This window comes from Corapipo altera, unplaced genomic scaffold, assembly GCF_003945725.1.
Source record: "Corapipo altera isolate COAL_440 unplaced genomic scaffold, ASM394572v1 52, whole genome shotgun sequence".
In the NCBI taxonomy this organism is placed as follows: domain Eukaryota; kingdom Metazoa; phylum Chordata; class Aves; order Passeriformes; family Pipridae; genus Corapipo; species Corapipo altera.
Window position 1 is genome coordinate 3,177,679 of NW_020884930.1, and position 12,672 is coordinate 3,190,350.

The following is a 12,672-nucleotide window of genomic DNA, read 5'->3' on the forward strand; positions in this document are numbered from 1 at the left end:
ACTCCTTTTTAAAACTGAAAGGTCATATGACTTTTTTAGATGGAGGATAAACATAGGGAAGGATTTTTAAGAAATGTATGGTTCATAATATTGACAAAAGCAACAGAAAACCCTGAGGGAAAAAAAGCAATTTTATAAAGGTGAAATGTTGCACATTGACCTTTTTGGAAAGGAGAGGTTTCAGGTCTGCATGTCAAAATGAAATTTTGGTCAGGTTTACTTTATAAAACTCCATACGCTCAAAGGAAAGTGCGTGGATGTCACACAGAACTAATTTCAGTTAAAAGGAAAAATCTTCATTTATTTAATTTTTTTGCTGTTTAAAACAAAATCAAATTCATTAAATTCTTCTCAAAAAATAAGATCTTGTCCCTAGCCTGCAAGGGACAGAGTGAAGAAATACGGGAAACTGAAAATGCCAATTTTTAGCGTCTCTTGTCTCACAGGCAGCAGTAGTAACCCCACACATATGTGAATGTGGCATCTGTACGTGCTTGTCAGCATGAGGTGTTTTTCTCACCTTTTGATATGCTGAGATGGAAATGGAGTTCCTCATTAGCCTTACAGTGACTTGCAGTCAAGTGAAATGACATCAGTTGCTGGTAAAGGTCACCCAGGGGCCTCTCCTGACCATGGAGCTTTGACATGTTCCCAATTAGAGGAGCCTCTGCTATAATTCTCTCCTCTTAGCACAGGAATGTAATTTCAAATATAGACTATGTTGCAGAAATCCAATCACAAACAATCTGACTGTCAAAACGGATGGTAAAAACAAAGGTAATAATCTATCGATAATGCAACTCTTGATCTTGCAAGAGGAACAGTCATCCTTTAGCTGAGGGAAGGTGCCTCAACACTGCTGGTTCAACACAGACCAAAGACAAGGAGCACCAGATAAAAAAATAACTGGAAAAAAGTGCCCTGCCTTTGCCTGCGTTATGGTAGGAGTCATTTCCCATCCTCATGGGGAAGAAGACAGTTACTCTTACCTTTTAGCAGTCTTTTTACTTTATCATCTCCAGCTTTTTCTTGCGGGGAGCCTGTCTGCTGCAGGCCTGTTCCCTTAGAAAGGTGGAAACAAATTACCCCAAGCCCAATGACTGGCTTACCTAGCAGTGGGCTGCTGAGTGTATGCACCAGAACAACAGCCACCTTTTAAGGCGTGAATCCCCTCTTCTGCTCTGGAAACATGACATGCTCTAGCATTCAAGACTCTCCTCAGCACTTTTCAGTGTGGAAACATCCATCCAGTCAAACCTGGAGGGAGGAGGAAGTAACCCCCAGCCATGTTCTCCAGGAGGAGACCCTCTCACCTGTCCCTCTCCTCCATAAATTAGAATTGGTATTTCATTATTTCCTTGTTCCAAACTTAACAACTCCTGCCCCCAAGCTCAAGCAGGAGCTCAAGCTCCAAGCAGCAGCTCTAAAGAGGGCAACTCAATATGACAGGTTTAGAAAAGTTCATTTGTATATAGATGCTGTCATTGATTTGCATATACAAGTCAGCTATTATGAAAAAGCACTGAGTATAACCTATACCTAAAACATCCTCAAAGCTTCTAAGAGAAAGATATTTGAAAACATCACGGGTAATAACTGCTATAGAAGCAGACACTGTCAAAAATATTGCAAATCCTTAACCATAAAGAACACTGCAAACAGTATGCTGCAGGCAGTCAAGAATAACTGCAAACAAACGAGGGAAAATTTTAAAAACTGACTAAACAAAAGAAGATTAAAGTTCCATAGATTGCCAAACCTGAATATCAAACAACCAGCAGACTAGGAACAAAATCTTATTTATGTCAGAACCCATACATTTATACCTGCTTTCATTTTTTTCTCTGACACATCAAACAAGCACTCAATGAAAGCTTCCCCCCCCCCAAAAAAAAGGGTTTTTTATAATGTATTTAAACTAGAATCTGTAAAATAAAAAATACAGCCAGATGAGATTGATCTTTGCTTTCTGTCATGTGTCTTCATTCAGAACTCCTGATGTCCACGACACAGAGCAGAGACATAAGACTTTTAAATGTACAATTCTCAAACTGTATAAAATATCATGATAATACACCTGTATCAAAATCGTTGCTGATTGCAATGATCTGGGCATTCCAGCTCAGCTATAAAATCATGCAAATGTTAGCCCATAAAAAAAACATGGGTCATAAATACAGGATTCTTTAAAATCAGTGCAGCAGTAGCATCCTATTCCTTCCACTGGTGTCAGTGACCAAGGGGATTGAATCACAGATCATACACACTTGAGTGACCCAACAAGATTTCCACAGAATAAACAAAAAGCCACTGAACTGCACCTGTATGATCATCAAGAGGAAATCTTGCAACACTTACTCTAGGTCAGTTTTGCAGAGATAGAATAGGTGTTTTCATATTCATTATTTATTGACAGTACCATTGCAGAATAAACACTGACTTTTCAGGTGAGTTTTCTACCAGCTGCATTTGCTCATGCGCCTCTAGGTGAGCTCTGGCAGGATGACAACTGCCTCACTGCAGCAGTCCTCAGACCATGACTTCTCAGTGGCTCTAGCTTTTTTACCAGAGTGATAGTTTATGCCATCCCAGAGAACTGAGGCAATATGCCTTTGAGAGGCAGAGAAAGCAGGGAAGGGGATCTCTTGAATCTACCCTAAAGTGAACTGTCCGAGTTGGCCTGGAGGCTCTCTGAAGTTTGCCACTTAGTGGGTTAAACTTTTTTTCAAGAAAAATGTTACAGTTACACCAAAGCAAGGAATGCCAAGTCCCTGATTTTAGCATTTTTTTCCTAGGCCAGTAGCTCCTAATCTGGATCCTGACATCTCATGAGGTCTTCAGCCAGCCCATGGGCTGCCCCCAGCAGTGCTGCTCGATGGCTGCTGCAGCAGCACATGGACTCTTCCCTCCACACAGACCTGCCAAATAGGTCACAGCATGACAGAGCGACTCATCTCTTGTGTGCCCTTCCTTGTGGAAAACAACAGTATGCAGGAATCCCTTGAGGAAGCTCTATGCACCATGGTTCCCAGAAAGGCCAGGTTTGAGTGGTCCAAAGTGGCCATGTTTGAACCACACATTTACTGGATGACTTTAAAGAACTCATATTCTGAACAGGAGCCAGAGGACAGAAATTCTATGAACTGCAGCATCCCAGATTTAAGTTCCCAAATTACTCAATCAGTACTGGTAAAATGGATTAGTAAGGCAAAGCCCTTGCAGCACATCCTCTATGAACTCTCAGCACACTGCTGTTTGGTTCCTGACCATCTGGATCCACTGCAGACATCACCTTGGCTCCTGTTTCAGAGCCCAGGCTCTCCTGGGGGTGAGATTCCTCATCTCACCTTCCTGAGTCCTTCAAGTGCTGCAGGGCTGGACTCTGTGCTCCAAATTCCAGAAATTATTACTATAGAGACAACCTAAATTCTCTCCCTGTTAGCCTAGTCCCCTTGGAATGACTTGGTTGCATGTGCTAAGCTTTTCCAGCATAACAGCTGGAATAATGGCTCAACCTTATTTCTGATTCTATCAACATACAATACAGATCAGAGTCAATGAAAGCTAAGTGCATTTGCCCAGACTCTTTAAAGCTTCAGCCTATGTCTGCACTTCTTCTGATGCAACCCCTTATGACTGGAACCTAGTGGATATTATTAGCACGCTCACTTTGGCACACTGAAACTTGTTATTTTGGCAGCTCTTTCTTGATCTGATTCCAGCCTATGTGCCATATGCCAATAAATTGGGTGGTTTTCCTATTTTTGCATGTGGTTTGTCTATGTCTGCTGTCATGTGTCCCCCCACACTACCTTGATCTCTCTGCATATGGTAGTATCTTAGAGCACTTAAGTGCTCTGATCCAAATCTTGTACAGCAGTGTCAACTGTCAGTTCCTTCCAAAAAGACAAGTCCCACAGCAGGTCCCCAGGAGCAGGGGAGCTGGGAGGGGGATCCATTTCCTAGTCCTTTTGTACCTTCCTGGTTAATAAATACTTTCTGCCACAGAGGATTTTTCTATTTATTTGTTTCACTTGTTATCTCTTCTTCCTTTGCTAATTTTTGGCCTACAAGGGCAGAGATCTGTGTTCATAGAGCCCCAGACCCTAAACAACCTGACTACCCTGGCAGTGTGCATGTTGCCGGCCTGGAGACAGGCTGGGAAACATCTGGTTGGGCCAGGGCAGTGCTGTGGGTGCTACTTTCAAAATTCCTGCATGAACCCTAGGATGAGCTTTAGCCTAGTGAGGCTTTCCCCTCTGATTGCCATAAACTCTTCCATGTGGCTCTTCCAGTTGCCATAAGCCCTAGGGTTGCCATTCAGCCATACAAGCTCCATCTGATGCAGCTCCTGATATGAAGACTGGTTTGGTTATCCTCCATGGAGCTCACAGGCATGTTTAACTGCTAGGAAAGGCTCATAGTCCTAACAGGAAGCCTGAAATAGGAGGTGGTGGAAGGGGTTTTGTTGCCCTCTAGCGTTTGCTGGCATCTCTGTGAGACATCCTTCTTCTCTACATCACCATAACTTCCTTTGCTGGCTGTAGTCTCACCATCTGCCATCATCTTCATACATGTAGTCTCCAAATACATGTGTTCATTGTTTGCTTGATATCTTTTGACTCGCTTTCGACTCCAAGAGAGAGTATGTGTGTGGCTTTCCTCCATCAGATATGCTCTTCTCTGTTAAGTCTTAAGTTATCCAATGTGTGTCCTGGAGATCACTAGCGTTTATGCAGCAGACTGGCTGGGGGGTATCATTTGGGCCTAATTTATAAAAAAAAATTCTCTTTAATAAAGAGGTGAATTTTACTGAAATAAATGTAAGAATGCAATCGTAACCTGAAGGAAGGCTCCTCTAAACCACTGTGTAACTATATTTCTAAAATTGCAAGTGCTGCATGGGGAGATTCATTTTATTATTTATATTTTTGTTTGCCAGATGAGAGCATTCTGGCTTCAAGGAAGATGGGTGACTGTGCTTGTTTTTGAAGAAACACTGCTTTTGAAAGATGTCAGAGAAGATAGACAAAAGCAAGCAAGTCTTGCAAAACTGCTTCTTTGAGACAACATTGCAAGGCAAATACTGCTAAAGGCTTATTACAGAGCGATGTGTAGCTTCAGAGAAGTTTGCCTTTCATGAGTCATCCTTCCCCTGTCACTTTGCCAGTGGAAAGGATTGAAGCATCTATAATAGAAGTTTCTGCTCAACTGCTCTGAAGCACTTAAACCAAACAGCATTTATCTGGTGCTCTGGGGGCAGTGAGGTGTGCCCAGAGCGGTGGTGCTGAGGACATGTAATACAGACTTTAAAATAAAAGCTATTCTTGATATTCTTGACACTTAGGGGGGAAAAGGAAAAAACAATAAACAGGCTAGGCAAATGCATTTTCAATTTAACAGCACAAGGAGCACTTTTTAGGCTTTGGGTCCGAGCTTCATCTGAGCACTGAGGAAGCACAGGTGGCCTGGGCCACCGGTGGCTGATTCCCCAGCTGCACTAACAAAATAGTTACACTCATGAAATACCAGAAAAATGCCCTGAGTAGTCAGAGGTTTTTTTAGTTAATGTAACTCTATGAAGTCTGTAAGTACCAAATAGGTGCTCAAATCTCTTTGTGTTTTGCCAACAACAAGCTCAGTGATGTGTCAGTCAATCTTAATAACATTCTGAATGTTATTGAGAATAACTAGCAATGAAGCAAAAGGCAATGTCTGCTCTTGGATGATAAAATTTAAAGAAAATAGCTACAGTGCCCAGTCTGGCTGTTGTTGGATCAATGATTTTCTGGAGTGAGGTAAAGCCAATGATCCTAAAGGACAGAAATAAACAGACATGTTTCAGGTTTTGTGTCATATCCAGGCTTTTCAGTGGGTAAATTCATAATATGTTTATCTCAGGAAAGTTGCCACGTCACTAGTTTCTTAAGTACATGTATAACTTGCATAAAAATCACCCTTCCCAGCAAAGGATAAAGCTGCAGAGGCAATTTGATTTAGCAATTAACTGTATCTATATGAGCCAAAAGATGCATAGCTGTGAAAAGAAGCTCCTGTCAACAAACTCAATATATGATATTCCTTCCCTTTAACCAGTGCCAAATGGCAAATGTATTGAGATTCTCAGTCAGGTAATCATGGCAGTTTTCTGCTATCTTGGTTTTTAGCTCTTCTAGATCTTGACATTTTATTTTGATCATAATGATCAGCTCCAGCTACAATCTGTCTTTTCATATTAAACATTTCAAAATAGTTTTGTTGAGGAAGACATGTAATTTGTACAATTTTGAAACCTCTTCAAGATTACATATCTGAAGCCATATATTCAAATCAAAAAAATTATGAAATAAGAGCAAGTAAAAGATGGAGGAAACTCCTCAGTTGTACTCTTTAAATATGCCTGCTGTAGTACAGCATGTTTTACAGGATTTAGATACTGATTTTGTAATAGATTCTTAGCCATTATAAAATTAGGCCAAAATACACTGTAGATTAGTCTGGTGCTTAGGACATCTTAGTCTTATCCTATACAGTTGTTTAGTGCTCTGTGAGGGATTTAATATGTTACTGAAGGAAGAGAAAGAAACATGTGAACCTAAATTCAATGCTACCCAAATCAGAGCTATGAAGTGTTAGGTTATAAAAACATTCTTTATGCTTCATGAAAAAGCTCAATCAGTTTAGATAAATGATTACTTAACTACAGTTTAATCTTTCAAACTTCTTCTAAATAATAGCAAAAAGTGAATCTTTCTTTGGCTTTTCTTTGTTGATTATCTCTCTTTCATTTAAAACTCACTACACTAGGCAAAGAGGAACAAATTGCCTTAACTGTTTGAATTAAAAGGTATGGATTTGCCTCATCCTGACCCATTCACTTCTTCTGAAGTCATGTCTGTAAAACAAACAAAAGAGGGAAGTTGTTCTTCACGACAGAAGTAAATGTCAGCTGTAACTGAGGGATCTCTGATGAAAGCTCGTGGACTTCTGCAGGGTCAGCTTTCTGTTTACAAATGTCTTTTATAATTTAACATCCTGCTGACAAGAATTGGCTGATTTCTCACATCACCTTCTATACAACGTCCTTCAAAGCCTCATCCAGGTTGTAGATCATTGCAGCATGCAGAATTATCTTATTTATCTTCCTTTGACTGATTCCTTCTCTTTAGCCTTGAATCATATACTCAGGAAAAAATTAGTTGTGTTGGCTGTCATATGTTGTTTAAATATTCACTATGATATGATTCGAGTCCAGAGTTAACAAAGTGTAATGCTCCTTGCTCCCAGAGTCCTCCTTTCCAAAACAGGGAGGAGCCTAAAGTCTGACACTTCTACTGCTGCAGCCCTGGCCACATTGTGTGTTGCACAGGCTAACTGTCCAAATTGCAATACCTTTTATACATTTCTGGCCTCATTAATAAACTAATTAAAAATATATTAGAAGGCATGGAAAATCTGAAGCGCAGAAACACCTCTGGGAATTACCATATATGCATAATTGAGGTGAGATACAAGTATGATCCCTTTTTTCAATGCAATTATATAGCAAACAGTGATGGTTGTGCTTAATCTGATGAAGGAAGGTAGAGCCTCAATCTGAAGTGGTAACATCATGAAAATACCAGATTAATTAATCTGCTTAACATACCTCATCAAAGATTTTGTCTCATGCTGTCAAGGACTTGCTATAAGTTAAAGCTAACTTAAGAAACAGATGAAACAAACTGCATTAAATAATGTATAGCTATTATAAGAACATTTCCCTCTTAAACTAATGTAAACCACATTACTGTTCTCATAAATGTTATCAGATGGTACCTCCCCTCCCTCTGTGTCCCATTAGTCCTGCAGACACTACCTAACTACATCATGGTATTGACAATAATTAGCACCCATGGGGAAATAATTGGGTTTGTCCCAAACAAATGAGAACAACAGTTATTTATAAAATAAACTTTTTCATAATTGGACTTCCCTGAATATTAAATGGCCAATTCAACTTCCATATGAAAATTGATCTGAGCATTTTGACTGACCTCTGATATATGTCCAAACCAGTTTTCTCATTCCTATATTTTGGTGTAATCTTCAGATGAATTATGCTGGTAAATAGAAATGTTTTCTCTTCTCTGCTGACCAAGAAAATTAGCTTAAATTCTTTCCAGGAAAGAGGACGCAAAGCTGGCTTCCTATTCCATGAAAATCAAACTTTTTGTTTAATTTATTTGTTAATTACACACCAAGCGTGGAACTTTTTTGAAAGATGTATTTTATGAAGAAGGACAAGTGTTGCAAGCCAGTGCAGTGTATTGATTAGTGTTTGTAGCTAGAGAGGAGAGCCAGAGTCAGATACCTGCTGCTATTTAATTGTGTACTTGAGTCTCAGTCTCCCCTGTGGAAGGCAGGGAGCAGAGGAAAGAAAGAGGAGGAATAGGAAAAAGAAATAGCTCTAGATAGCTGAAGGAATTTTCATTGAAATAGCACAAAGGGCAAAACCAGGACTGTACTGATGTGCTTGCCAATAGAAATTTAACAAAACCAAACTATCTTTTCTTAAAAGATAAGAAGGAGGAATAACTGAGTTACCAAGCAGAGAACTCTGATACAACAGATGATACATTTAGCATCATATTCTTTATTAAATATATAAAGCTTCTGCATTTAAGCTGGGTTTTAATACTTTCCTCTCCTACTGCATGAAGTAAACAAGCAAAATTATGAATTGAGGGCAATTTTCATTTCTTCATTGTTCCAGATGATGGAAAACTGTCCTTTGACGAATTCAAAGCTTACTTTGCTGATGGAGTTCTGAGTGGAGAAGAACTGCATGAACTTTTTCACACCATTGATACACACAATACTGAGTAAGTGCCCCCTTCTTACAATTCCAGTGCCACTCTTTGTACCTGAGAATGAAAAAAGACATCAGGCTGATTTTAGGAAACAAATCTAAGTAGAAAGCTGCTTGAGGGAAGCTAGGCCATGTCATATGGCTGTACAAGTGCTTTGAAACCTTGTTAATATACTTGCATGTATGTTCCAATAAATGTGATTTGGGTAGCTGAGAACACAGGGTGGAAATTGAATGCCTTCTGTATTCCCCACCCATGGAAGGAAAAGGAGCTGTGGCCTCCTTCAGGCATAAATGTGGATTCCTCCATTCTTGATCCCACTGATTCAGTACACGAGATGAATACTCGGAGCAGATGTTGATAAGGGAGTAAAATAAATGAAGCAATCATATACAGTAAAGAGCTAAAAAAACCATTCTGTCTGGTGGCATGGTGTTGGTGCTTTCCCTTGGGCTGTTTGGACATCCCTTTTATGGCTGGGTTAAACAAGGCCACAGGGAAATTAACTGACAGGAATTTCATGAAGTTCAACAAGGAGAAGAGCAGTCCTGCTCCTGGGGAGGAATGACTCCATGCTTTAGTGGAAAATGGAATCAAATTAAATGTGGTTTCATAGTAGAATTCACAAGATTTTAGAGATTGTGCCAACATAATGTCCTGAAGTAAGCAGAAGAATTGCTACTCAATCTGTTGGACTTCTGGGGAACGAAAAACTCTATAGGCTTTATAAAATGATCAAGGGATGGGGTGAAGGAGACAGGGAGGTGGTGGAGTCACTTCCTGTGAAGGTATTTGGGGGATTTGGTAGTGCTGGGTTAACAACTGGACTCAATGGTCTTAGAGGTCTTTTCTAACTTTAACAATTATATGATTCTATAGTTCTGTCCACCAGTATATGCTGGGGGCCACCCAGCTAGAAAGCAGCTTAGCAGAAAAGGACACTGAGTGAACATCAGTTTGAGCATCAGCTAACAGTGTGTCTCTGTGGTCAAGAAGGCCAGTGGTATGAATAACCCAGAGTCAAAAACTCACTTCAGAGCCAGACTCATTGATACAGCTTTGGACTTCCTCATATGTACTACATATCTGCAGAAGTGGTTTTCTTTCAGTGTAGTTCCATTTATTTACATTTGTCAGGAAGCATCCTGATAAGGCCAGAAAGCCTGGAGGACTAAGTAAGATTTCTTTCTTTTTTGTTTGTAAAGCTTTTTTAATTCTTAAAATATTTTAATTTTTATTATTGTTTTTACACCATTTTCTCTTTAGCAGAAAATATATGGATCTGAAAAATATGTAGAAAAGTGAGAATTACATTATGTTTTCCTCCTGGTAGACAGGCACACCTGAAGAATAGATACAACTGTTGAATGCTAGAGTTATTAGGTGAGAATAGGCAACGAAACTGTCACAGCAGCCATCTGAGAAATCATTCTCACTGTCCAGGAAAAGCCTGGCAAAAAGCTAGGCACAAAAGTCACAGAATATGTACTGTGAAGGGTCATATTTTCATGTATTTCAGGGAATCGAACAGGTGGAAGACTTAGGCAACCTACTAAATTACCTTTTCCAACCAGAAGAAGGAGTGCTTTCTATTGATGGGTTAACTTATGTTACAGAGTACAACCTAGATTTAGGTAAGAAAACATAGCTGAAGCTTAGATTTAAAACAAGAAGCTTTTTGAGTATGTTTTTTCATGAAGTCTTTAACTGATAAAAGACTTTAGCTGAGTTTGCAGCTGAAAAGTATTTTATGAGGCTTGATCTTTCTCTTTAACAGAAGCAAATACACTTTAAAGGCATTCCTTTAGGCCCTTTGAAAGCTTTTGAGAATCCTGGCAGGCAGACAGCAAGATGTCACATGCCAAATATTAAATGGATATAGTGAAGAGAGACAACTTGGACAGTAAAATATAATTTCCTTGTAAGTGTAGCTTTCCAGCAAAACTCACATGAAGCAGATATAATAAGGAGCAAAAACTTTACTCACTGCCATTTCCTGAAAAGGGCATGTTGCATAAAATGTCTCAAACTAACAATCTGGCTAAGAAAAGTAGCAAAATGTTCAGTGAACCTTGGGAAGTGTTGTAATGTAAGTGTTAGGAGAATCATGTACATATCAACAATCCCAAAACCATCTGTTTTGTGATGTCTTCTCTTGCAAATTATCCAAGGGAATTAAATGAAAATCCAGGTTTGTGCCTGTAAGTCCCAAGTAGTTTATGGCTTGTTTTTAGTAGGGGAGGGTAAGGAATTCTACTCAGTTGTGTAGCTAGTAGGAGAAGATTTGTACAGATTATTTTGCCTCTCTTATCCAGTTAAAATACAGACTCTGTCAAAGTCTGGGCAAGTCGTTTATCTTCTCTCTATTTTACTTCACTATTTACAAAATGCAGACTGCAGTTCCCTATCCCAGAAATATTTTGTTAGCATTGAGATTATGCAGTGATTCACACTATACACAAATACCCAGGACAGATGGCTAGGGAAGTATGTCATGATCCCTTAGTTCATTTCTTAGAGTATCTCAAGATTTTATACCCAGCTTGTCACAAGTGCAGACTTTGAGTTGTTTCCACCTGCATTAAATCTTTTAACTCTGCCAACATTCAAAACCTCACTGTCTGTGTGCATGGGTTCTTGTACTTCAAAGCCTGAAGATAAAAAAGATATGGCCTTGGGGTGATAACCATGGGCCACAAGCTCAGGAAATCTCAATTCCCTTCTCAGCTCTGTTGCAACAATCTTTCAATAAAATATTCAAAGTATAAAAGACTTACACTTTTCAGGGGACTAAACTAACCAGGTATTAAGACCTCCTGTTACACAGGCTCTAATGTCAGTCAGATGGGCTGTGGAAGACTGCTAAAAATGAGTAATTACCATTTCCAGTATGATAGCAGAGCAAATAACAGACGTTTTTAACTTCCCAGTAATTCAGATTGTGTCTGCCTGACTGAGATCTCTGCACCTTGGTATTTGGTGCAATCCCGTGTCATCTTCTTACAAAGTAAAAGGTTGGTGTTGCAGTGACCATAATCACCAGGAAAAATAGATGAGTAGGATTTAGTTACCACTGCATAAAGTTTCCAAGAGATAGATCCAAGGCCACAGTGTGTTGAGTAGGAGCCAAGCCCCCCCAGCATAAGCTAGGCCAACATGAGTGCATAGCTGTGAGCTGGGAAGGGACAAGAGGAAGAGCTTATCTTTGCATTCTGATTTGACATCTATTTGACATGACATCTGTCATGGTTTGAGAGCTCCAAAATCCAATTCCCTAGTTCAAGCCCCCTCCCACATCTCAACCCAGTGTGAGATGGTTTTCCAGACACCACACGAGACTCAAAATGGGGGGAAGGGATTATATATTACAATGACTGTACAAAATAAATACTACAATACATTATATACAATCTTAACTATCTCTACCGTGACATAAAAGTATTTACAATGGATCAAATCTCTTCTCCCCTCCAAATAAAAGTCCAAGAGGGAAGAAGGAAAAGATCCTTTCTGCTCTCAGAGCAGCAGTGTCTCTAAGGCAGCAGGCATCTGTTCCTCTCATGCAGCAGCTGTAGCTGGATCTCTACCAGCACACATGAGGGGGGTATCCAAGCCCTCTCGGCCCTTCATCTTCAAGTGAGGGTCTTCTCTTCCGTGGGCTGCGTTCACTTGGACACAGTCACCTCACCACGGTCATATCAACGAAGCTCAGGGGTCTTCGTGACGGTCCATATCTTCAGGGGATTCAAATTCCCTTTGCAGAGCTCCCGTGCTCTGTCTCAAGCAGCGGGGGGGGGGGGGGGGGGGGGGGGGGGGGGGG

General features: G+C 40.1%; 1 protein-coding gene across 1 annotated transcript in view; it reads left to right on the plus strand.

Annotated features, from left to right (window-relative positions):
• NECAB1 (N-terminal EF-hand calcium binding protein 1) overlaps window positions 1-12,672 on the plus strand; it is an 80,227-nt gene that overhangs the window by 24,845 nt on the left and 42,710 nt on the right. The window contains exon 4 of the mRNA XM_027659157.1: window positions 8,756-8,864. Coding sequence (XP_027514958.1) covers window positions 8,756-8,864 — 109 coding nt within the window. The remainder of the gene's footprint in view (window positions 1-8,755; window positions 8,865-12,672) is intronic.